At 35.9% G+C, this 27,221-nt stretch overlaps 2 protein-coding genes across 5 annotated transcripts; one reads left to right on the forward strand and one right to left on the reverse strand.

Annotated features, from left to right (window-relative positions):
• Positions 1-614: 614 nt before the first annotated feature.
• Positions 615-5,452, reverse strand: LOC123717858 (mitochondrial chaperone BCS1). Its single transcript, XM_045674107.1, has 7 exons — positions 5,043-5,452; positions 4,805-4,944; positions 4,310-4,522; positions 4,008-4,146; positions 3,296-3,490; positions 1,966-2,100; positions 615-1,527 (listed from the first exon to the last, which is right to left on the reverse strand). The coding sequence occupies exons 1-7, from the start codon at positions 5,363-5,365 to the stop codon at positions 1,407-1,409; spliced, it is 1,266 nt and encodes a 421-aa protein (XP_045530063.1). The 5' UTR covers positions 5,366-5,452; the 3' UTR covers positions 615-1,406.
• A 1,299-nt stretch (positions 5,453-6,751) lies between these two features.
• On the forward strand, positions 6,752-26,741 carry LOC123717887. Of its 4 annotated transcripts, XM_045674136.1 has the most exons (16): positions 6,752-6,784; positions 8,357-8,425; positions 9,240-9,373; positions 10,764-10,985; positions 11,982-12,179; positions 13,684-13,809; positions 16,939-17,061; positions 17,524-17,676; positions 19,259-19,350; positions 19,870-19,912; positions 20,009-20,119; positions 20,639-20,786; positions 21,384-21,527; positions 22,641-22,797; positions 24,929-25,115; positions 25,901-26,741. In XM_045674136.1, exons 3-16 carry the CDS (start codon positions 9,303-9,305, stop codon positions 26,658-26,660), a joined length of 2,535 nt encoding a protein of 844 aa, XP_045530092.1. In that variant the 5' UTR covers positions 6,752-6,784; positions 8,357-8,425; positions 9,240-9,302; the 3' UTR covers positions 26,661-26,741. The 4 variants fall into 4 exon arrangements, with proteins under 4 accessions (XP_045530092.1, XP_045530091.1, XP_045530093.1 ...); XM_045674135.1 differs by lacking the exons at positions 6,752-6,784; positions 8,357-8,425 and having other exon boundaries at positions 9,160-9,373; XM_045674137.1 differs by lacking the exons at positions 6,752-6,784; positions 8,357-8,425 and having other exon boundaries at positions 9,160-9,373; positions 10,793-10,985.
• The last annotated feature ends 480 nt before the right edge of the window (positions 26,742-27,221 follow it).

The following is a 27,221-nucleotide window of genomic DNA, read 5'->3' on the forward strand; positions in this document are numbered from 1 at the left end:
TTTTTAAGTACAGTCCCACATGCTTTTCTTGACCGGTAAGAATGTCATGGATATTAGTATTGCCAGTAAATAAATTTTAACCATTATACGGGGAATAATTTGAAGTCATGCTTAACTTAATAATTTATTGAAATTTCGAAATAAAACGATGTATACGTATCTAGAAAATACAGTTCCAGGCTAAAATAAATGTGACTTTGGAACAACTGATATGATAGGTTTTGTTACGTATACTATTAATATAATATCTTTTAAGATATACCGAGCTATCAAAACCATTCGGTAATTAAAACTTTGCCATTGTAATTAAAGTAAGGAATAAAAATAAATATATTTGTAGTTGGGTTTTTATTAGATTTTGGTAGATGAACTTTTATTAGAAAATGGCGGCGTTTGTATACCAATTTCACCCGCCGGTCAAGACAAGTACGTGGCATTGTAACATAGTTTTAATTAGTCTTGACAGTTGACAACCATGACAGATGAAAAATGAAGCTTTCGAATTTTTCATCTGTCATGGTTGTCAACAAATTCGTATCTTTATTAAATAGTGTGGAATAGGTATGAGGAGAATAATACAAGTAATTCAAAACGTAACATTTAATTTTCAACAGTAGAACTAAAAACATAACTTATCAACAGACAAGGTACTTAAAATTATGTGTCTAACTATTTCAGCACTTAGTGTATTCAGCGTCTCTAATCCCTAAGGTCGCAGGTTCGAACTCCGGCTCCTATGGGCTTTCTTTCTTTTCTATGCTCGTACGAGAAAATTCATCGTGAGGAAACTAGACTTAGTCCTAAAGTCGCTTGCGTGTGTCAGAAGACTGATCGCCAATTTATTAGAACTATACAGAAATCTGAAAGTAGACAATGTTCAAGAACTTGGTCATGTTCAGAAGGACCATATTGTACAATTATTGTTTGTGATGACGCCTTCCCAATTTTTGACATACGGGAGTCATACTCAACCCAGTCTCGACTCTTACCCATGTCTCTGGATAGGGGCTGTCCTTGAGAACATATAGAACGTATTTTTATATATTTTTTTAAATTATTAGTAACTATCTTATGTTTTCTTGTACAGTCAAAACTTTTTTTATAAAATCGGGGGCAAACGGGCAGGAGGCTCACCTGATGTTAAGTGATACCGCCGCCCATGCACAATCTCAATGCCAGAGGGCTCGCGAGTGCGTTGCCGGCCTTTTAAGAATTTGTACGCTCTTTTCTTGAAGGATATGTTCAAAGCTTCTCTGTACCTATTTCTACATCCTTGACGATTAGTTGGCGAGGCCCTGAACCTTGGTGCTCACATATCAAACAGAATTCCTATTACATACAAAACTAAGTCCGACTCCAACATTTAAAAGGTCTTCAATACATATTTGTCACAAAATCACGATTCACTATCCCAGAGTCCATATTGCCTCCACATTATCCAGAACCTCAAGAGGTGATGAGTGTTTGTGGAACATGAAGTAGCCTTGTATTTGAGCTGGGCTCACGTTCTTCTTTTTCTCCATTACTCTGAAAAAGTGGAAATTGCTTACTAAGAAATCACCTTGTAACCAAAGTTCTATACATAAAAACCAGCAGAACATGGATAGGAAATGGAAGGGACAGGAGAAATGTCATGTCATTTCTAGATCTTTTTCATGATCATTTGTCAATAGACAAGTAGGTGATCAGCCTCCTGTGCCTGACACACGCCGTCAACTGTTTAGGTCTAAGGCAAGCCAGTTTCCTCACGATGTTTTCCTTCACCGTTCGAGCGAATGTTAAATGCGCACATAGAAAGAAAATCCATTGGTGCACAGCCGGGGATCAAACTTCGAACCACTAGGCCAACACTGCATTGGTCAATTACAATTTATCAAAAACTGGTTCGATTTTGGATTCTTTCTCACCCTGCAAAAAAACATATCCAGCCACGCAAATCCGGAGCAGGCCACTAGTATTACTTACTTTTTCGCAAATGTCCTGGCGTGATCAGCATCCTTATAAAATCTCAAAAACATTAGCTCCACTTGCGTTTCGTCACAATGGCCCACGAACTCCTTCACGTCTACCCGCCCAGGTCTTATTAGAGCTGGGTCTAACCTGTTCAGTAATGGAAAGGACTTATGCATAATGAGTACTTCAAGGGTGTTATGGTGACAGACGGAAGGCGAAATCCTGGCCGACAGGATCCTGGCGATGGCCTGGGCAGCCCAGCTTGGGTTGTTTAGAAGAGCGAAGCTCGACCGGAATGGACTTTTAACTACCATTCACGACTATCACAACGGCGTCTCCGCACGAAAAACAATTATACAAGAGGATTTTTTTTTAATTAAAAATCTCGCCTACAAGTATTACGTAAGCAGATTTACTGCAAGTAAAGTAAAGTGAAGTAAACACAGCTCTCAAAAGTAATAGTACATAACCGTATTATTTTTTTGTAGGAGTCCTCGGAAATGCATATCGTTTTCAAGCATAGACAATTTGTAAAAACGTAAATAATTAGTGTTGACGTAATCACTAAATAGGAAAATCAAAGACAATCTCGCTTCGCCCTATAGTTGTTACGTAATACTTGAAGGTTTTGAATAATTGTCAACAGATGTCGCTGATGTGACGTTAAAGCTAGATATATGGCGCTATTTGCAAAATAAATAATACCTGCCTATCAGACTCGAACGTTTCTCACATCAAGACCAAGTATGAAAACTTAGTTTTGTATTGCTCGACAGCGACTACTAAGCCTTGACTTGTTGACGCTATAGCGGAACCTTAAAAGGATTCTTTGGAATATCCATAGAGCTTCACCTGCATCATGAGCACACCCCACACTCCCTCATGTACATACATTGCCTACCAAACCATCATATTTTATCTAATAATTCTGCAATAGACAATTAATTGTTATGACAAAAAATTCAATATTACAAATAGCGCCATCTATGATTAGGTTTCTTAACGCCTATCGGCGCCATCTGTTGTCAATTATTGGAAACATTTTGGCAATATTGATTATAGTCTATTTCTCGACCGTTACAAACATTTTGTAAATAAAATATTTGTCTTAAATAAGTCTCTTGCTAGGTTCTCCATTTCTAAAGACTTCGAGGCTTGATTACAGTACTAGATTTAGAAAATTATAACATATTGAGGTTTACCTACTACTATAAGGATATTTCAAAAAATCTTATAAAATGGGAATGAACTTGAAACAAAATTGTACACACTCGTCCATGGTCTTGAACCGAATAAATAGAATTCAAGGTCATCAAATGATTTGATGAATAGATGCTATTACCTCTCCAAGTAATTTGTGGTCATGAACACAATTCTGGCCTCCGTGGATGCAACCCCATCTAGACAGTTGAGCAATCCACTAAATGTCACTCGATTGAGACCCTCATACGCTGCCTTCTGCTGTGCTGATTCCTCTCGAGAAATAAATGCTGCATCGACATCTTCTAGAAGGATTATTGATTGCTGCGGAGCCACACTAGAAAGTAATATATTTAATTTAGCAACAATTTTATTTTTAAAGTATTTAAGCAAATAAATAAATAAAAATTGTAATACTGCAAGACCCTATCCACCAGGGAGTCTCATGCTGATACATGACCCCTTAAACCTGTCCATGCCAGAGGCTCACTTGATGAGTGAGTGAGAGACACCACTTACACTACTGGAAGGTTTGAGAGATATAATTGTATGAAGTGTTTTTGAATGGTTTGTTCAAATTAAGTGATGTTGATATAAGACATATAAATTTGTGTGTCATACTCATACACATAAATTGGAAAAAAACAATGAATAATATGTACAAAAAAAAGATTTAACACCTAGATTGCATTAGAGCAGTCAGTAGTAGTCATTCTATGCATTGCTTTAATTACTTTACTTCATATAAATGAACATCCTTTGACCTAAAACAAATTTTCATTTAGCTGAGAATCGAGCCCAGAAACTCCAAGTTTTTCCTTCTGTTAGAGGTTTATCATACATAAAGTTCTTACCTTAATAAATGATTCAATCTATCATCTGTTAAGCCCCTTTCGGAGAGATTCAAAACACAAATATTGTATTCCAAAGCACCTGCTAATGCCATTATAAATGAAGATTTACCACAACCAGGGGGACCATAAAGCAGATACCCTGGAAATATTGATAAGAATTCAAATATTAATAAATACAAGATTGAATAAATTCCCTATTGCATTTGTGAATGTCAATAATAAACGGTACCATATTTTTTTTTTATGATCAGATGTAAGTCTGTCTGTAAAATAAAATCATAATTAATTTTCTGTTTGCTTACCTCGTCTATAAGGTATTCCTCTATCTGTATACCAATTTGGATTATCAATAAAGTCTAAGCAGTCTGCAACTATCTTATCTGCTAAGCCATTTCGTAAAATAACACTTTGTATTGGTCGCCTTCGTCTTGGATGACCAAAAGGTCTCCAATCTGAACCCATTGCTGTGTACATCACTGTCATACCTTCATGCTGTTTGAGAGCCATAGTTCTAGCTGAAACAGTAAAATCAATATTATTGTAAAACACATATTCAGTGGAGTGTTATAAGTTTTCAGTGTATGTGGAATTGCTCATTGTTTAAGCAGTAATTACTTTTTTTTGCCTATTATGTAAAGTTAAAATTATTCTACCAGCAAGTTGTTATACACCATAAAATTTGTTTATAAAGCTTATGTTATAATCAGGAATTCAAGCAAACCCAACTTAAAACAATGCCGTTAAAAATATTATTTTATTGTTATTATTGCGCGCTACAATAAAGAAAGGTAATTTACCTTCTTCAAGAATATCATAGTATAGTTGCTTATTTCTACCAAAAGACGTTAATGTGACAGTCTCCCATGGAATTCCCAAGTGAAGATCAAGAGTTTGTTGTTCTCTTGTACGATCAACTTTTATCCAAGCACCTCTGTATCTGTAAATTTATTGTTATCCTAATATAACCTCTATTGCACATGACACAAAACATGCAACAGTTTCAGTAGATATTATCTAGTATTTTGAAAAGGGTACCTAAAGAAATGCTGACCGACACTAGGTATAAAGTCATATTTTGTTTTTATTTGTCCTGTATCCTTCTGGAGAAATGATGTCTCAACACTCAAATGCTGGGTTTGTTTGGCGCCTTTTTGAGTAATCCATTGCAACAACCACTGATAAGATTTATCCCTACATGGAACTTCTAGTGTTATCATACAGTGTCTTCTAAATAACATCATAGAAGTCTGAAAACCTTTACGTAAAATCGCTGCACCGGCACCCACACCAAAGAGTCCAAATCCGGCCCCAAAATAGGGATTTTGAGATAATGATGCCACATATTCCGTTAACGGCATATTGTTTTGTTATATTTAAGTTCCTACTTCTGAGTTTTAAGGCAATTTTTTAAATGTTACGCCATACAGCCAGCCGCTATGCAATATTTGTAATCTTGACGTATTTATGACAATCAGCTGATTTTGAATTGACACATTGACATATGACATGAACACCTCACATTTTATGAACATGCAGATATCCTAGATTATTGAATGTTTTTGTTAACTATTTCCAATCATTTATAGCCATACAGGGCTAAACTTTCCAATATGAACCGTCGATTTAAAAGCCCATATTTTTATTGTAGATAGTACTCACTAAAAGAAAGAGTTTTGCAAAGTTTTCGGTTGCGCAAACTTACGGTTCATAAGATACATTTTTTAAAACTTTTCATACAAATTGGTAAATAACACGCCATTACAAAATATATTTGTATACACAAATAATTGATGTCAAACGTCAATCACTTAGTGTAGGGTTCCGATTATTTTGATACTACTCTTTGAAGAACTTTGATAAATCATTTGGATGCATACGAAGAACTACTAACTGCGATTAAATATGTATATAAAATATAATAATTTCATTTCATTGTTTGTATTATCTAATTCTTGCTAAAATTAAGTGTTTACTTACTTATTTAATATCCAAAAAGTACCCAAAACCGAATCAGAGCACCCCACTATCCATGTGGTCTTGTCTGCCCTACCCCTAGAGTGCATATAAAAGCTCGGAGACGCGCAGGAAGAGCAGCCCTCACCCGCTGTAACAAAGCACAGGTATTATGCAACAATAAATGCCTGTGCTTTGGTACGCTAGGGTGGAGGGGCTGCATTTCCTGTAGCGCCGGAGTAGTCCAAAAACCAATTATTATCTATTGTTCGGTTAGGTTAGGTTAGTATACAAAACTTTAACCATGAAAATCTCCATAACCATGGGGATTCGCAGGTTGGGGATGGCATAGGAGGGTAGCCCTCAATCCCCTCCCCTCCCCCCCAAATCTCAAATATCGACGGTCCATATTGGAAAGTTTAACCAAAACTGCTACATTAATTAACTTAAGTTGCAATTCTCTGATATATTATCTTAACCATTTACGGCAGAGGCTGGGGCTTTTAGGAATAAATTCCTTCATCTAAGATCCCTACTGAGATGTAAACTGATGACTTTTATATAAGAACTATTGCGATATATAATAACTATAGCTACTCAAATTATAAATGAATGTATTTAAAAATGTCTATTTGTTCTGTTTCGGAGTTAGAATATGTAAGGCAGGTAACAGTTGTCACTTATATGAAGAAAAAGTTTTTTATTTTGAATATTGGAATGCCAATTGAAATTTTATACAAAATGATTGTTTTCGTTATGAAAACGTACTTTCCATACGGACACGGATAGTGAAACAACCTTTGGTTTTATAAACATAAATTATTGTAATAAATCTGTAATAGTTTAGTGCTTGGAATATAAATATGAAACATGAAGTTAGTGTTTTAAAATAGCCTCGCCTCCAGAATCTCCTCAAAATTGGAACAGTTCAATAGTTTAAAGAATAACCTTAAAAACTACCGGAAATAATGTACAAAATATTTCGAAAATGTGTAACTGTTCATTTATTGATCAAATACTACGTCGAACATACAATTAAAGTTCCTTAAAAGTAAAATAATAAAAATTATATTTCCGTTTTAGTTTACGTACTCAGTGTATATATACGTTTTTTATTTACCATTAGGTATTTACCGCAGCGGGTACTCGGATCTCCCTAGTGCGGGTCACGCGACCCCTATCGTCGTCGCATGACGTCAGGTCATCTTAATTTACTGTTTGAAATGTTGGTCCATAAATTACTAGTTACACAATTGTTGCTCGCTATTTATTTTTCATTATTTTGACTTTGATATTATCGTCTATGTTTTAACGATCAAATATAATTGCGTACATTCAAGAAAATACTAATGAACCTATCATATAAAAGAAAATGTATCTATATAAATAAAAATAAATCGTAAAGTATGTATTAATATATATAGTTCAGATTTTATTTGAACATTGACCAACAGATGACACGGCTCATGTGTGTTCCAAATCTTATCAGCTGAAAAGTAATTTTAGTTATACTTTATTCGAGTATTGATCAATTGCTGACACGACTCAGGTGTGTTCCAAAATGTTAATAGCTGAAGGTGCGCAACACACCAACAGCTCACAAAAATAATATCATGTATGTGTGATAAATGAAAGTAGTATTTAAGATATTGTCTTTAAACAATAAATCAGATTTGAATATTGTCGTATTCATTTCTCGCTTTCTCTCAAAGTGGCGAAGACTACTTCAAGCCCTTAATTATCGTGGTGAGCCTGCCCGATACCTTTGACATAATCCCACCACCTCGACCCTTTGTATATAAATACAATTTTAGTTTTAACGACACTCATATTTTGTATTTTAACCTTCTCGTTTCCGATAATGTCCAATAACATAGTGTCATTTAAATTTGTGAATTTATATAAGGCATGTTAGTTCTTGTTAGATTCACAATCCCACTACACCTGAGCTTGGTTATAAGATCATGTATTAAACTTTAAGCTGTTTTAAGATGAAGCCGTGAATCGACAAACTTAACTATTTTTTTAAATTTATTTCTTAAACACTAAGAAGTTTTTTATGCAGAGGAATGTTGAAAAAGTATAGGATTTAACTTGAAACTGGCATAAACTATTGCCATAATATAAAAAAAGTATAGTAGGTACTTAGATTATTATTACGGAAAAGCTAACAGCAAAGGCAGCATAATTGTTTCATAGTATTGACTTTTGTTAACATAGCTTTTACACATTTAAAGAAAACACTTTTTAACCGGATTGAAGCTATGTATTATTATAAACTTATAATTACAGTATTACGTCGGAAAAAAATATATTTAAAATTATGTAAAATTAATACAAGTTTATAATGATACATAGCTTCAATCCGGTTAAAAAGTGTTTTCTTTCAATAATAGATCCATATTGTGTTTTGGAAGTGGAATTATTACAGCATTAACCTGAACGCCGAATCTCCTATACCATAAGTATACAATCGTTATGTTTTTCTAGGTTTATAGGTGTGTAGTGCAAGTGGTGTCCAATTATTGTTTAGTGGCTCTGTTTTGTAAATTCAGTAGTCTGTAGTAGCTGTCAATCAGCAAGTATGGATGAACATCGAGGAGCGTGCTTCCAATTGGAAGAAGTACTGAAATAAGTATTTAACGCGGTGCTATCTGAAACTGAAGAAGTTTTGGAAGCTCGAAAATGGATTAATAGAAGACCCATTCATGGCGCAAGCTACCAACTCTTTAAGGAATTGGCAGCTGAAGATACTACGGAATATTACTTTGCTCTCAGGTTGACCAAAAAGTCCTTTAATATACTACTAAACCTCGTTGCACCCGTCATACAGAAAAGCGATATATAGCGTTGTTAGAATTGTAAAGGCATTCATATTTAACATACTCGTGCACAAATTAATAGGTTATGTCTTAGCCCCGGGTCCGTCAAAAATGACATGTTTTGACAGACACGATGCGAGTGAGGGGGTAGGGCACGCGACGTCAATACTCGCAGATCACTCGCAAAAAAATTTAACGCTTCTAATAACTTTACCACGCAGGCAACTAATCAGTCACCCTCCACACTTGTTTTCTACTAATCAGTAACTACTAACTGGCACTCGCACCAATCAAAGTGAATACAGGCCTTAAGTTTTACTTGAAATGAAGTTTATTGACACAATTTGACAAAACAACTGAATCTAGTTGGTCTCATCGTTAAAAAATGAAAATAATTATGTTTTTCGCATTTTTCCTCGAAATAAACTCAATAGCTGTACGTAAGTTTGTCCATCAGAAGGATATCTCCGAGCATTGTAGGCGACGCGTAGTTCCATCGGTGTTCTTGGGGAAGCATGTCATGGATGCGAATTCGGAAATATTACACTTCTCAAGACTCCAATTGCCGTACAGCTGCTCCATTAGTGTTAGGTTAGTTATTTTTACCGACTTGACGTAATCAGTTTCTCCTGTAAATATTGTATATTAATAATTTAGGCTTTCAAGCAGCGTCGAGGTGCAGCTAACTAGCTTAATTAGCCGTTCAATTAACAGTTTAGCCTTTTAGCTAAACGGCGCCGTTTAACTAACGGCCTCAAAGATATTCAGTTATTCGTTTGTAACATTTAATACACTGGCTTGCTAATGCTAATGCCATTCGTACGATACATTCATTATTTGTCAGAAAAAAAAAATGATGAAACATATGATATAAAAATAAATCTCTTTTAAAATTAAATTGCTTAGGTGAAATTCACATTATTATTATCACTACACTCTTCCATTGTTGTTGTTCATGAAACTTAAAACACCATCAAAGTTGTGGTTTGCCGACGCCATATTGACAGTTTGAGGAGTTTTGTTTCATGTTTGAGAATGGTTGAAAGTGAAATTTAATTTAAATTTACAGTCAGACTAGGCAAGTAACGAAACGTCTTCGATCCTTGGATTGGATGGATGGATTTGCCTAGCTGTTTGATCAAGTGGCTGAAAATCTTTCAGGCCGCTAGATAAACGGCGCCATTAAGTTAAACGGCAAGGCCGTTAAATTAAAGCAGCGTCGAAAACGTTTAACTATCTGTCTGACCGAAAGCCAGCGTGTTGATTAACAATGTTAAACAAGACTCCGCCATAATTATTCCATTTGTTATTGTTTTTTCAGTGTGATCGTTAAGAACTGAGAGCTTGGAAATTCCGTGTTTTGCTTTATTGTAAATGGTTAGGTTAGGTTAGTCTCGTTGCCTAGGAACAGGTTTCGTTCACTCACTTGTCTGCCGGAACTTTAGCGACTTGATTGAATATCGATCTTTAATTAACTGTCTAGAGATTCAATTAACTCTCTGATTTAACTACTTTACTGCGACACATACACCTGCCCACCAATGTATTTCTGAACCAATTCAACGTAGGGTCCTTTAAAAAAATGGCGTACCAGTTCTTAAAATCACGGCATATTTAAATACCAACCTATATTTTTGTCTTTATATTCACTAGTGTCTGTAAAACCCAGGGCTGGATTTGGTTTATGGATTGGGCAGCCGGGGCTACAGTCTCGGGGCCCACACACCTTCGGGAAAAAAACTTTTAGTTTCCGACTAGAAAACAACTTTTCATTTGATATATTTTTATGTTTGTTAAATGCTAAAAGAATACTTGGTTACACTATATGTTCAAAATTGAAAAACTCGACTAGATAATATGGTTTGTTGCCCTGAGGCCTCCATGTCCCTAATCCTTGGTACAGCCCGTTTTATTGCTAAGATAATCAATAAATTAATTGTTCTGATAAATATAATAAAAACGTATAAATATATTGTTTTAGAACTGAATTCGGTAACAACATTATTTTAGTGATACAAATAGTATCGGAGCTTAGCATAGCAAAATCGTGCGGGCCAAATCACAACCAATTACACATATACGAATTGGGCGAGACGTTTGGCGGCTACTGGGGTGCGTTCCCCGATGACATATTCAATGTTAAACCTGAAAATTATACGAAATTTTATACATTGAAAACTACACCGAAGACTGTTGAAACCAGGTAAAAATAAGTTGTGTAATAATTGTAATACCTGAATAACCCCAACTTTAGATATTTAAATGTCGGTCTTCAGCGTGCGACTCTCATCCCTGAGGTCGAAGGTTCGATCCAAAGCTGTGCACCAATGGACTTTCTTTCTATCATTTCACATGCGCTCGAACGGTGAAGGAAATGCTTGCTTTAAACCAAAAATGGCGCATATGTCAGATATAGGATCTGATCACATACTGGCCATTCGATTGACAATTGGAAAATTCTGGGCTTCAGATTTCTGTATCTGTTTCATGATCATATTTTAAATGGAATAAGCAAGTAGGTGATCTACCTTCTGTGCCACACGCCGTCGACTTTTTGGGTCTAAGCCAAGCCGGTTTCCTCACGATGTTTTCCTTCACCGTTCGAATGTTAAAGGCGCACATAGAAAGAAAGTTCATTGGTCCGGGGATCGACCCGACGAGCTTAGGGATGAGAGTCGCACGCTGAAACCAGAAAGCCAACACTGCTTTAAGAAACAAATTGTAATTAGTATTGCGTTTGCATAAAAAATACATAAATTGTGTGCGTACACATTTGCGTGTACACTCGTAAGAAGTGAAACTTCTTTATGACCTTATTTTTCGAAAAATGGTCTACTTTGTACAATTTTTCAGAAATTGGTTAAATAAAGTTAAATTAGATAAAGTTTAACAAAAGGCTTTTACTATCATAGACATGAATTCAAAAATACAATTATTTCATTTTACCATATTAATACCAAGATTATTACAGAATTTCATTTTTAATTGTAATAGAATTATTACCATCATTGTTATCGTAATTGTATATTTTTGTTATTAATAGCTTCGAATCTCTTCGAATCAACCGTGGTAGGGACAAAAAAAGATGGCGAGTAACCCAAAAATGTGACAGTAATTTTTTTCCAACGCCGACAAAGAAGTTTCTCTTCAAAAAATACTATGTAATTCTAGCGTAAAGGTAATATAACAATTTATATAGTCCAGTATATACAGAAGAGGAGACGGAAGAAACTACACAGACAATATATCACAAACAAAAGACATCGACACAGAGAGATTTTGTTAGATTCGAAGTCCCGTTATTAAATGTCTCTGGTGATTTTGGGTTTGATGAAGTGGCGAATAAGAATCAGGACATGGAAGAACTCCTTGATTTGATATATGACGTCGCTCCTCGGTATGTTAGTTATTCACATTTAATATTGTCTTTGGTTAACATAGCTTTTACTCATTGAAAGAAAACATTTGTTTAACCGGATTAAAGCTATTTGTCACGGTCACCGTGACCACGCACGCTGTAAAGCACGCGAAACGTCGGAAAACATTAAAATTTAATATTATGTAAAATAATTATAAGTTTATAATAATACAAATAGCTTTAATCCGGTTAAATTTTTTTTTATTCACATTTAATTTAATAACTGTGACACAAACCATAGAAAAAAAGTAACATATCAGTGATAATTTTGATTGGCAACGAACCATAGACTGATTAAAATACAGAAATCTGAGACCAACATGCTTTTATCAGCCGGAAATTTGTTTAATTTAACTAGCTGGTAGGATCAGCCTGATGCCTGATCCATACCGATATTAGTAACTAGCCGCCCCCGCGAACTTCGTTTCGCCTCAATATTTTTCTTAGCCTACCTTTTAGGCTACAAACCAACATATGGGCCATTTTGCTAACCTATTCCATGGAATATTTGGTCTATTCCGGAATACAAAGCATAAAAAAACAGATTTTGTTTTTTTTAGATTTTTGTATAATAAAAAACGTTCTCAGAGTTAAAATTAAATCTTCAAGAATTTTCATTTATTTATACAAATAAATAATTTAAATAAAGATCGGGTTTTCATCTGACATAGACAAAGCTTTTGATCTTCTGTGCAAGCCAGGGATAGATATATTAAAAATAGCTTAATATTTTTTCAGCAGGCTCACCTGATGTTACGTGATACCGCCCATGGACATTTAATGCCAGAGGGCTTTAACTTTAATATAAATTAAATATACCATTGTATTAATCAGTATAACTTAGAATAACGTCTGTCAATTGTCTACGTTTTTGACGCACGACAGTCAGACTTAGGGCTGTCTTCTGAATATTACCCTAAGGTATATTTACTTTTGCGTTTCCGTTGTTAAAATTAAATATTTATAAGCAAATATTGATTAGGGGATTCCGTGGACCGGAGCCCGCATACATCGCGCCATATTGTCATGCTTTTGGATTATGCTTATAGGTTAGGGCTTTGATTTTATTTTAATAATATTATTATTATTGTATATATGCCTGAGTTTGCCTGAAAGAGATCGCTCGAAAGCGGTAAGACCGCCAGTTGCCCTACTTTTCATTGAACTATGTCAAATGTATTGTATTTCTGTATGCAACGAAAAATTAATATATATTAAAAGATAACACTTGTGTTTTAAAGCATGTTTTTTTAGGCCTTGTAAATAAAATATTGACGTAATTCGTACTAAGAGTATGTCTGACTTCCGTCAGACATGTATTCGATTTTGACATACGTCAAGTTCAACAAAGACCGGGAACGAACCCCAAAAAAATTGAAGTCCATGGACTGCGACTACTCTTCTTGAGGGTCACGTAGGCGCGCTTGCTCCTCTATATTTTAAATGTCAAAGACAAAGTTTTCATGTAGATCAAATGTTTTAGAAATCGTGGTACTTACGATACGAGTGTATACCCATTAGTCGAGTTTTCCATTGAAAAACAAGAGAAACAAAATGACGGACGTAGATATAATCTTGTCTATGGGAGTGAATACACACCAGACTCTAGGTATGTATAGCTGTGGTCATACATATATTTGTGTAAAAGTTAAAACAAATGATTTTTATTTATTAAATAAGATGTAATTATCAATCACGAAACATGGCATGGATGTATCAACACAAATACAATATAAGAACAACTTTTAAAAGTTTTCTTGAATTGATTCACAGATATTTCTTTTTATATAATTCTGAGTAATTAAACTACAATTAAAAGCTAAATGTAAACAGCAATTTAGACTACATACATAAAATTATAAACAACGATTTTAATAGGCCCTTTGAAACTGTGATAGAAATTGCTCGTTTTAAGTAACGACGAAACGTATATGGAGAATGTTCAGAGGAGTTGTTCGGACTAATACCTGCAGCTGAGTTGAGCACTATGTGTAACTGACGAATGAAGCATTTACGAACCAATTTGGCTAAGGGTCCTTCAATATAAGAGCGTACAATTCTTAAACCCGCAACGCAATTTTATCTCTTCTCTGCATTTATATTTTAGTAATATATATTCGTACACAGAAACATACATATTTTTAAGTCGAATGTGGTAGCCGAAGTAAGAAGTAGATTTGGGGAGAAATTGGATGTGCCAAAAATGAATCTGGAACTGTTTCCAATAATTTACAAAAATAATTATTAGATCTTCCCACTGGAGTCTTTCACAATCGACTTGGTGTGTTAGTTTTGGAAAACATGTATTATTCAATAAATGATTATTTGCGTGAGACACTGTAGTTGATATAAATTTAATAACATTTGATATGATATTGTTTCGAAGACGGGTCGACTGAAATGTTTCTAGATTTTTCCACTAGTTAGAGAACTTTTCAGCAGGCTGTAATTTGATTTATGACCGTTTCAGGAGAGGGTCAATCACATATTAGAAAATTGTAATTTCCATAATGTTACCCTTGTTTTCAGGAAGCTGAAACATTTTTTCAGTCGGTTTCAGAACATGTGTAGTAGAGTGGTGCAGTTTTCAGGAGACCCGTTTTCAGGCGTTTTCAGGCCTAGGTATACCCCTTTGATGAAGGAATATTCTAAACCGAACTTTCTAGGTGTGAGACAAGGACGAAATGATACGAGAAAGAGAGAGAGAAGATCAGAACTTTCTCGAAATTAGACTGTGCACTCTAGAACGCCGTACGACATGGACGGATTAACGTGCGAAAGAGACAAAGAGTGCGGACGTTCTAGAATTGTGCAATCGCTCCTCAGTAGCAAGCCCGCCTAGAGAGTTCTCGAATATTGTTTAGAATTATTCCCAGGGATATATAAGCGAGCCGAAACGCGACCAGTCGCCTTTAGTTTTGAATGCGATAACAAGAGAGAAACAACGAAGCGATTACAAGTGATAAAATACTGTGTGAAGTGTGCATAAGTGAAGTAATTAGTGACTGTTTTTGTGTGTGTTATAAGTGCATCTCTGCAATTAATTTGTGCCCATAAATTCCTCGTTGATTACCAAGAAATAAACCCTTGAAGAAATCCACGGCATTTTCTATCCAATCCCCTAGCTCGTAACAATATGTACGATACAAATAATATAAGAATTGACCAATTCATATGACTAATAATGTAAAATGTTAAACTCCTTTAAAGACAAATTTGCGCGCCATTGTGTTTGGCAGGATATGCGAACTTACTATTGTACCACCTTTTTGTACCACATTCTTGCAATAAATTATTATTATTATTAAGCCTTCTGGCAATATAACCTGTCCATAGTACATAGCCCCCAGAAATAGGTAAATCAAATGGTACTCATGAGCGAAGGGACCATGATGGCTCAGCTGCCTCCTTCCCATCCCCATTCCCTCCCCTGGCGACGCCTTTGGATACGACTGAGACACAATATTACATTAAAGGTTGATGTACACGTAAAACGTATTTATTACAATCTAATTCGCTTTTTACGACCGCCATGAAAGTTATTAAGCTAAAAGTAGATTACACCTTCGTTTGAAGATAAGTTTTCAACAATAAAATGTTTCTGTTATTTTATTGAGTAAAGATAGATTCACTTTGGATCTTCTACCGCATTTACTACGGAGAGTGTTCAGAGGAGTTTGGATTTCCTGCAGCTGAGTTTTATCATCGGACGTCGAGGAATAATAGGAAATGCCACCAGTATCACCTTGACGTCTGTCGTTCAACAACTGAGTGTTTCATCAGATGTCGTCGAAATCTATGTTTATAAACGTTTAACACATCATTTCCATGACACAGCCACACCCAATTTTTTATACTTAAGATTATTAATAAGGTCGTTCTGGACCTGCACGCGCAACCAAAGATCGTCATGCTCGCTTGTGGCGGCGTCCATGCGTCGGGTTGACTCTCTCCCTAAAATATGGCGCGGGGGCCGATGGCTGGCCATGCGTCATATTCGTGAACGGGTGCTACTTGTGGTAACAGGTCGTACTTAAATTCGTGTATACGGTAATGTTAGTAATTTTTGACTATGTATTTGCGTGTTGTTCCCACGAGATCGTAAGTGCGTGCTCCTATTTCACCATGCCTCCTGCTGATGTCATGTGGAACATGGTGTGATATTTGCAGCTCCTTACAAACGTTGTGTAATACAAAAAGAACTTGGCGATTCAAAAGAGTGAAGGAGAGTTTATTGCCAGCTCTTCTCTTCCATTCTACGCCCTTGATTTGAGAGCGGACATTCATAAGTGTACATTGTGTTACCTATATGAATAAATGAATGAAATTTTTGACTTTGACTTTAACTTTGACTTTGAACCAGGTGCCCACTTAAGTATTAACCAATCCGACTTAGGGTCCTTCAAGAACAGAGTATGCCAATTCTTAAAAGGCCAGCAATGTTCTTGCGAACCTACTGGCAATGTGTGTGTCCATGGGCCACAGTATCACTTAACATCAGGTGAGCGCCCTGCTCGTTTGCTTCCTGATACATAAAAAAAAAGCCTTTAGCAGTGGAAATATTTAATAACAACCTCATTAGTCTATTGGCTAAAATGTTCCTCTGCATGAGGGTTTAATAAAAATAGAACACATTTTGAGTTGTTGATAAGACTACCCTCAAACTTTATCACCCTGTTTAGTGTTTTCGTGCAAGATGTATTAGGAATGCAGTTACAAATAATAATAACCTTTCTAGAATAACCTTCAGTACATTACACAAGAGGAAGGAAACAAAAAGGTATACAATGACACGAAGATTGAACTTCAGACGAAAGAATACAGCATCAATTCGCAGTAAACATCTTTTTTCACCTCAACGGTAAACTTGACTCACGATTGATTTTCTACATAATTAATTTCATATCACGTGTAACAATGTACAGTTCCACATACTTTTCTTGGCCTAGAAGAATTCTAGAATTTCTAGAATGGCTAGAAGTCCATTTCACAATGCATTTTCTTTTACGTACTAGAGAACCATGGAATCGACTCCCGGTAGGGGTCTTCCCCGGGAGATACCACCTTCCACTACTCAAAGTTATACGTGTGAGTATAATCCTCCCTCAAAGTCCGGCAACGCACCCACTAAAAATGGGTAACCATGAGCTGCGACAACTGTCCTTTTGGGCATGCAGTTGGCTCATTTTCCCCTTATTATATAAAAAAATTTGTTTGTTTATCCATTCGCTTCCTAACACTTCTAAATATTGTATCCACCTTTTTAGGGAGCCTTCTTCTCCCCTTGGTCTTCACGCTGCTAATAAGTGTTTACTCCTTTCAGATTTTCCGCATTGTCTCCTACAAAACCATTACCAACAGTTCCTGAAGATGTACTATCGATTATATACAATAATTCATGGAATATTATTGATCGGCTAATGGCGTCTTTAAATACGACAATAGCCACGCAATTTACAAAAAATATTCATTCTATGTAAGTGGATAAATTCAGCTAAGCTAAAATTAAATAAAAAATTAATTGCTAGAACAATTTTCTGATATCACATAATATATCACCCATCAAAACCCTGATAGCATACAGATATTAATTTTTTCTTTAATAGACAATTATAAAAAGAAGACTAAATCATATGTTGTAGAATATGGCAACGCCGACTTTTCTATTTCATAGAATAAATGAAAATGTATGGTAATATCATTGCCAGCATTAAAATAAAGTCATTTAATCAAGTTCTTACATATGAAATTGGCGTTTTGTATGGGAGGAACAAACCCTTTACTAAAAAAAATCAGTCGGACGGGAATCATTAAAATCTGTGAAGGCGATTTGGACTGCCCCATCAGAGTTAAATTTTTTCCCTTGCAAGAAGTTGTCCAAATTTCGAAAAATTGGTAATCTGTTGGAGCAAGGTCCGGAGAGTACAAAGGATGTCTTAGACATTCCAATTGAAGCTCTTCTAATTTGGTAGCCGTCTGTTGTGCAGTGGGTCTAGCGTTGTCGTGAAGTAGCAGTGGCGTGGAGCGATTGATCAGCCTAGGTTGTTTAGCCGCTAGCTTTTCCATCATGGTTTGCAATTGCTGACAGTAGACATCAGCCGTAATAGTCTGGCCAGATTTGAGATTACTGCAGTGAACAATACCGGCACTAGTCCACCAAACGCTAACAAGTAAGATTTTTGGGGTTAATTTTCGCTTGGAGCAGGATTTAGCTGGCTGGCCAGGATCCAACCATTGCGCTGAGCACTTCCGATTATCGTAAAGAATCCATTCATCATTCACACACACATCATACCTTCATTATTGTGCCGGTTAAAGTAATGTAACGCAGCAGTCGACGCGCGTTTGCCGGTTTGCTTCAGTCAATCCGTAGGTATCCACCTTTCAAGTTTTTTTATCTTCCCAATTTACTTCAAGTGAATTAAAACAGTTTTATCACTAACACCGCAGCCTGCAGCTAACTCGGACGTGGTTTGCGATGGTATCCGCTTCCACAATAGCCTTCAATACTTAATTATCAACTTGGGTCTCAGGCCGTCCACGGGGTTTGTTCTGCAGGCCGAAATTTCCAGAACGAAAACGTTGGAACCAAAAACGAACTTTGTTTTCTTATGCAACATGACCGCAATACACATCATTCACCCTTCGAGTAGTTTCCGCAGCACTAGTGCCACGTCGGAACTCGTACTCGCAAATAATGCGATACTTTAAGTTTTCCATTTTGTAAAATGAGTGACGCAAACAGAAAAAAACAAATGAATGTCGGTCATCGAAGCACAAATATATAGTAAATAGATAGTAAATAGCTAGAGTAAATAGCTGTACAAATTTGAATTTGGAATTCCTTACCAAAGAGGAACATCGTGATTAAAGTGGCCAGTACGAAATACGCCAATTTCATATGTAAGGTTAGGTCCTTCAACACTTTAGTCTACGATTAATAATTGTCTAATTAAAACTATGGCAATAATAAGAATCTTGTCTTCTCTTCTCTCGTATTCTAAGCAAAGTATCTGATAATTATTATAATAAATTGCTGAATTATTTTAATTTTTTAGTTCTACAAATTCATACACTGGAAAAATGGAAACTGGAACAATGCATACCAAAAAAAGCCAAACAAATGAATCAAGAACAGAACCCTTTGCCAGTAGGTTTTATTAAAAGTATATATTTTATAGTGATAAGTTGGTATCTTCGACAATAAACAAAATAAAAAGAACGATACGAATTGATTTAATTCGGATTATGTGGACATACAGATATGTCATTACTTTTTACTTAAAAAAATTGTATGCTGTTTTATTTTACGACATTTATAAGAAAGAACGATTAAAAAGATTAGTAGAAGAAAAACACTTTTTGAACGGATTAAAGCTATGTATTATTTTTAAAACTTATAGTTATTTACATAACTCTAAATTTTAATTTTTTTCCGACGTTTCGCGTACTTTTCAGTGTGCGTGGTCACGGTGACTGAAGACGAAAGGTGTTAAATGTCAAAAGTATCACAGCTGCATAGATAATTGTTTTATCTGTATTTATTGCCCCGAAGTTGGTATCGACTAAAAGATGACGGGTTTTTGCAAAAAAAGTTAATGTGTAAAAGCTATTTTAACAAAAGACAATACTAAGATTAGTAAGATGTAATAATTGGTTTTTTTTTCAGATTTTGATGATGAAGTCAAGGTTTTCTTTACAAAACCAGTTAGGTAAGTAAGTTATGAATATGCGAAGTTAAGATTATAGTACCATAATATTTTGGTACCATCTTGCAAATAGATAAATAATTATTATTTTATCTTTAGTGATCCTGGAACCGGTTCGTTGCTGAATCGAAAAACATTTGAAAACGTCGTACAAGCTGCACCGATTATCGCTGTGTTATTGAACAATACAAATAACGATTCTAAATCCAGGTTAATCGATAATTTTATTTTATTATCTTTTAGTTTGAAAAGCTCCAAGGAACGATACGAATGAATGTTGCAGGAAAATGGGAACCCCATTCTATGAGAAATTTCCTGATACTATTTTTCAAGACATTACCTGAAAAGTCTTCACCCCCCACTTTTCTACTTCCTTCCCAATTCGACTTACGGTCTTTCAAGAAAAGACCGTACCAATTGTTAAAATGCCGGTATTTAGGAGTGTCCTGGTGATATGAGTTTCCATGGTATTTAACATCAGCCTTCTGCACATCTGCCCCCTGTTATATCAAAAAATGTAGCTTAATGTGTATATTCTGTGTATGTAGATAATATAAATATTTACTTTCAGCGATAAATATTATGATTGTTAGATGTTATAATGAAGTAAGATCTATATGTAATCTGTTTTAGAATTGCAAATGATCACGAAACAGATATTTAGGCCAAGAGCACTGGCATCTTTAACTATTTGATCTTAGCTAAACCATCATTTTCTCATTTCACTAGAAACAAACGCTACATAAAATCCTTGGACATTGAGAATGCAAGACCGAGAAGCACGACACACAAATCAATAACTGAAACAACGGAAAAGATCTACAAATATTCCAACATGCAGGATTTGGCACAGTTGGTGGAACTTCAGGATGATGAAGTATTGCCATTTCATTTCATACTGACATATTAAAGTTTGTGTTTAAAGTTTAACAGTCGGGACACAGATGAGAGACGGTCTCTCGTACGTTAAACGTACGTTGTTATGTCCGGCTAAATTCTAAAAGAGTATTAAAAAAGGTCGCAACGACCACTATGTAGATCCAGTTTCCACCAGAAGTTGTAGTTTACGTTTTGTTTCTGAATCTAAACTTTTTATTACAAGTTTGTTTCAAAAAAAAAGTCGATATTGAAATTTCAATGGGAACTTGGCGTTTCAACAACGCAACAGAACGCTGTCCGGTTGTTGGGAGAAGTTCTTTAGTTGATTTATAAGTATTCATATTTATACAAATGATAAAAGAAGACACTTAGAAAATGTACAAAGCCATAACTACATTGATAATCAAAATATAGGCCAATTATGTACATCTATGTATAGTAATCCGAAATAAAACTTTATTTTATAGAATATATTTTTAAGAAAAAAGTAATTGCTACTGTTAAATAAAGTCAATGCCTTACCGCTTCTTCTAACCTATCTAAAAAAAAAACAACTATGTAACAAGAAGTTTATGCAAATGTTTTGTGTTCACAGCTCCAAGGGCGTGTGTCTCTTCGATATTTAAGAAAATATGTTGGCCCAGCATTATTTAACATTTGCGATTATCACGAGCCGAAAACACGGCAAGTTTACTTATTTAATGCGTCGAGGATTGTCATTGCTATTAGCAATTTTACGGTAAATGGCAACACTTAAAGATGATTTGCGAGAACTAGGCATTTAATTTTTTATAACGGCATCACTAATTTATTTGTTAAGGACTGCTGTGAAGATCTTGTTACACCGTATTATTGATTGTTCATTTGTAACTATATATAACCAGGAGCAGTCTTGGCTTCAGCTTTTGACTCTCATCCCTGATCGTAGTAGGTTCGATCCCCGGTTGTGCACCAATGGACTTTCTATGTACGCATTTAACATTCGCTCGAACAGTGAAGGAAACCGGCTTGCCTTAGAACCAAAAAGTCGACATGTGTCAGGCACAGGAGGCTAATTGCCTACTTGCCTATTAGATTAAAAACAGATACAGAAATCTGAGGTCCAGACCTAATAAGGTTGTAGTGTCACTTCTGACCAGTTTTGGGCTGGTCGAAGGCCATAGGTAGTCCGTTCGAAATACAGCGATAGAATTGAAAGACATCGTGACTTAGGGTGAAATTAAGAGTCAAGACATACGTAAAGTATGACTTGCGTATGTTGACGTGATATATGGGAGTCACAGTGCATAATTTGGACAATCTGAGCTGATCACTGATCTATATAATGTAAAAATTGAAAGCGATATTTGAGGCTACATCTATTGGCCAGCTCACCCGAAACCCACAACGATGAGCCCAGGCATAGACCCACTTGTCCGAGCTGTCGGTATGTGACTCTAAAATCAAAAAAAATCCTTTGCTCATTGCCCAAGGAGGAGAGCCACTTGCGTCTTATATTCGACGTATCATATATTTTGTTTTATTATAAATAAAATTAGTCTTTTTTCACTGCTAACTGAATTTTAGATACGGGCAAACTTCTTGAGCATTAAACAAGGGAGTGGGGGAAAGTTTGCGCGTCGTACACAGCGCGGGATACCAGTAAAACCTGCGCAGGCAAGGACATTTGCCCAAGATGTTTGCCGGTATCTATACTCTTTTGTCTCTTTATTTGAATACGTAAAATGGCAAAAGAGTGAGATTCAGATACGAGTCTTGGACGTCCAAAATATTTTGGATTTTGACATACGAAAGTCAAATTAGGAAGAATCTTACCACGTCCGAAGAACCTCACTAGACAACAGTATTACAGCTGGAAAGGATGACCCTGGTGGTGACACCAGCTCGTTCACTGCTAAACACTGTAGGGCGTTGCCCGCCGGCCCATCTGGAGTGTCAAGTTGCTGGTACAAGGGTGTGTATAGACTCAACCAACGAGTGCGATGGGGTACCTAATTGTGGGGCTTACGGTGAGTTTGAGATCTTTTTAGCTAAATCAGGAATTGACTCCAAACTTAATAAACTATCAATAAACTTTTCTTGGAAATTGAACCAGACACCTGGAGTGGCCACCTTAAGTTTATTAAGATTTCCACTTAAATAGTGTTCCTAGGTTCTGAACTTTTGAATTGCATTATAAAATGCAATTGTCTATATGTACGCGATTTAATCAAAAACTACTAAACGAATTTTTTGTATAGTCATGAGTAAGGTTAATTATTGGCTTCTGTAAATTGTAATAAAACAATTATTGCTGAAGAGATCACAAAGGATGCTATGGAAGCTTGTTAATAACACGATTGTCTTATCACCTCTTATGCATCAGGGTTATTGTGGAGGAAGGATGGAATACTGGAGCTATAGGCTCCAACTTCTAGGGAGGATTCTCGACCTGACACTTGCACGGAAACCCTAGATTTTTAATGGAATCTCGGTGTTGGCCTGAAGGGCCTTGACAGCTCAGATCGAACTGTTTTGGCGAGCGTAGTTCGGCTGGAATGAGCTTTTCCTTTAGTGCAAGGGCAACTCCTAGACTTGGAGTCGGCATCTCACTGGAGTGAGAAAACATGAGGATTAGTAGGGGTTTCTTACCCTAATCTTACTTTCCGGCGCGGGCGGCGTGTAATTTTTCATTAGCTACGGTGATTGGATCATGTTAAGAAACATCTGAGGCCCAGACCTTGAAAGATTGAAACGCCACTGGTATTTTTCTGTGTAATGTAAATAAAAGTCTGTATAAGTCGGTAAAGCATTTAATCAATAGTAACAAAATATTACAATACTGTATATGTATATATACATATTTTTATATGTTGCTAAACGCTAAACTTAAAAATAGCTGGACTAATTCGAGTTATTTAGTAATTAGATAGGAAGGTTAAAAGAGAAAAATTGGAAACATTGAATAATTTAGTACTTAGATATTTATTCCGGAAAAGCAGTCTTTACTAGGTGGAATAGCAAAGTGTTCCATATGTTGGTATGTAGCCACTAAAAAGGCGCGATGCCGGCCTTTTAAGAATTGGTACGCTCTTTGGTGGACCCCAAGTCGACTTGGTTCGGCAATACTTCAGAGGGCAGCTGGTTACACATAGTGGTAGTACGAGGCAAAAACTGCCTTAGAAAACGCTCAATCGTGGGGGCAGTTATAGTCGACACATTATGAACTGGGGTCATAAATCATAATTATCTCTCTGTCTCACTCGCACTTAGATCTTATGGAGAGGTGTAGATGTGCATATCATATATATACGATGTGCTTAATTATGTTAAGTATCAATAGGAATAATATTTAGATTTTCTTAAATTGAGTCAAGCTTTTTTTTCGTCGTCTATTTTCTTGCTTGCTTGCTCGCGAGTACGTTGCCGGCCTATTAAGAATTTCTAATAGATGTAAATCAGAACAAATAGTAATGTATTATATAAAATAGTTACCCTAACATATTACTCAAATGCGGTTATTTACAACATCGAACAGAACAGACTTTTTAAGACTTTTTTTACAGTATAGAACTGACATTAGTTCAGTTAACGGACAATTAAAATAGTCTGTTAATCTATCTATAGTAGTGTATTTTATTTATATATTCAGTTCTGGTACTATGTAAAGACTACCAGAGGTACTGTGTAAATAAGTTTTCATATCACGCGATTACATGATATTAGCGCTACTAATATTGAAAGGACTTTTAAATCAGGTCACGGTTTACGTTGTTGTATGCACGTAAACCTCAGAATACCACAAATTAAATAATGGGTAATTATTTTTTACATCTGTTAAGTATTTAGAAAATTATATTGAGTATTCTAATTCACCAAAATAGTTTTCTATACATGTATTCGTCGCGCCATTCCCGATGACAAATGTCAATTTCGCGTTAATTGTCATTGCCATTTAGACATAATATGATTTATACGTCATCGATTCGACTAATATTTACCGTTTTGTGTCACGTGACTTATAAAATTAATATATGTAATCTTGGAAAACAATGTTTATTTACAAGAAATTTTATTTAAAGCTTATTACATCCATGTTTTAAACAGATTAACATTATATTTTTAATACGGTCATGTGCCCATTGCCACAATTTTTTCTAGATATATATGATGAGGACCGTCTCCAATGTGGATGGTCACACGGCCTTCAGCATAACGTCTGCCTGGCTGCCTGCACATTCGTGGCTGTAATTTTGACACTTCTATATATGGTCCACTACTGGCTGAAGCGATGTGTTCCCAGGGTGTCACAGGCATTCTTCATCTACTCCGACGCATCTGAAAACATGTAATTTTACTTGATTTTGGTCGTACTCAGATTTCTCTCTAGACAGATTTTTATAACCAGGTGGTAAAGTTGGTTGATTGGTTGGTTGGTTGTGGTTCGAGCCCCGGCTGAGTACCAATAGACTTTATGCCTATGTGGGCTTATTTCTCGCTAGGTACATAAGGTTGATCACTTACTCGGCTATTAAAAAAAACATAAAAATATGAGGCCCAGACCTAAGAGGCAGCGCTAGTGTTGCGAAAGGCTTTACGCCATGGCCTGTATTGTATGTAGAGCCGTGGGCTATTAGGACTCTTGCCCTTGTATGAGAAGGGGGTATGGGAAGTACCTAGACAGTTCCCGGGTTGGAACTTAAGACCCGCTGATCCAACTACCAATGTTTACAAATTGGTCCTATAGATCTCGTTCTGGTTATTGAAAATAGCTAAATTAAATGATATAAAACAGAAAACAATTATACTAAAGATGAAGCCAAAGATGGAAATATTTTTTTATGTAATAGGAGGCAAACATATTGCCAGGAGTGGAAGTATCCTCCTTGCTGCTATGAATCTATTCTGGCTTTGTCAAATTGTGTGTGCCTTTTCTCAAATCGCATTTGACTATGATCCTTTAGGGTCTAAGATCTGTTTTGTGATCATTTTTTTCTACTAATAGGTCAGCCTTCTGACACAGGTCGTCCACTTTTTGGTCTAGGCCGGTTACCTCATCGGACCACAGAAGGCATTACGCCAACACAGCTCGTTAGTCTACGAACGCGAATATATTAAATCATATAATTACAGCCTTTATTTGGACACAGTCATGAGATCTCCGAATGACACCACCGATGATTACTCCAAACTGTTCTATCAAGCCAATATTTTTGATGATGATGATGATGTCTTGAAAGAAAATGATACATCTCTATGCACTAGAATTGGCGCATTCCTTTTTGGATGTTTACGCAAGAAAAAAGCGGACAATTATTCGGATGAAGCATTTGCGGAGATTGAACAGTTAGCGAATGTCCCGAGAAAATTGTATTCGTTCACTGAATTAGAGCTTCGTAACATCGCACCGGTGATAAGAGACGCTGGTGTGCAGACTGGCAGCAGTTTGGAAATCTCGAAAACAGAAACGTCAGTGAAACAAAAGACGAACGCCAGTATAGATATGTCAGAAAAACAAAAGAAGACCACCTTGGAAATGCGTAATGATCCAATAAAACAAAAGACGAACGAACCGAGAAGGAACAGTGAACTGAACCTCCTTCAACTAATAAGAAATCTAAAAATTTCAGACTCCGATTCAAGTAATAAAGCAGAAACGGAAATAAATAATACAGTGTATGAAAAACCTGTTGAAGCTTATAAAATATCTAATGAAACCAAAGATAAACATTTGAGATTTGATGAAGATATTGTCACAATACCAAGGAACGATAGTCCAGAAATCTCTGAACATACAATAGAAGATGAAAAAGCTAGCACGAGCAAGGAGTTTAGGAGTTTTTGGCGATCGGGAAAGAAGAAACAAAAGAAATCCCATCTTGCTTTACGATGATTTTAGTTTTATTTGAACCACAACACATTGTTATATAATAAATAGACGTATATATACAAAAAAGAGCATAAGCACCAATTATCAACTTCCGAATTGCATCGCTTTGTAGTGATTATACTGTATTAGTTTTAACAAAAAACTCCGTATATTTATAATTGAATCAAATAAATTCTTAAAAGGCGATGCACGCCCGCCCTCTGGCATTGAGTGTACATTGACGGTGTTACTTAACATCAGGTGAGCCTTTTGCCCCATCACCACCTGTTCTATAAAAAAAGAGGAAGTTTCTCAGTCTGACCTGTATATTAGATATTTGAGCCTATTTACATTTATAAGTAACTTGGTAACGAAAGAAGAAAAAAAGAGTATTTTTTCCAACTTTGACTTAGTTCCCTTTTGAGTAGCGGTTCAAGTGCACAGTTAATTAAAGATTTAGGCTGGCGCCAGGTGGTACCGGTGACCTAAGAGCTGGTGCTTATTGAAGTTATAATTCTTTTGGCGCGTTAGGGGAAAACGATGAGAGTAAATTGTTATGTTGCGCGCGTACGCTGTCACAAAAAA

This window comes from Pieris brassicae, chromosome 13 (genome assembly GCF_905147105.1).
Source record: "Pieris brassicae chromosome 13, ilPieBrab1.1, whole genome shotgun sequence".
NCBI classification, from domain to species: domain Eukaryota; kingdom Metazoa; phylum Arthropoda; class Insecta; order Lepidoptera; family Pieridae; genus Pieris; species Pieris brassicae.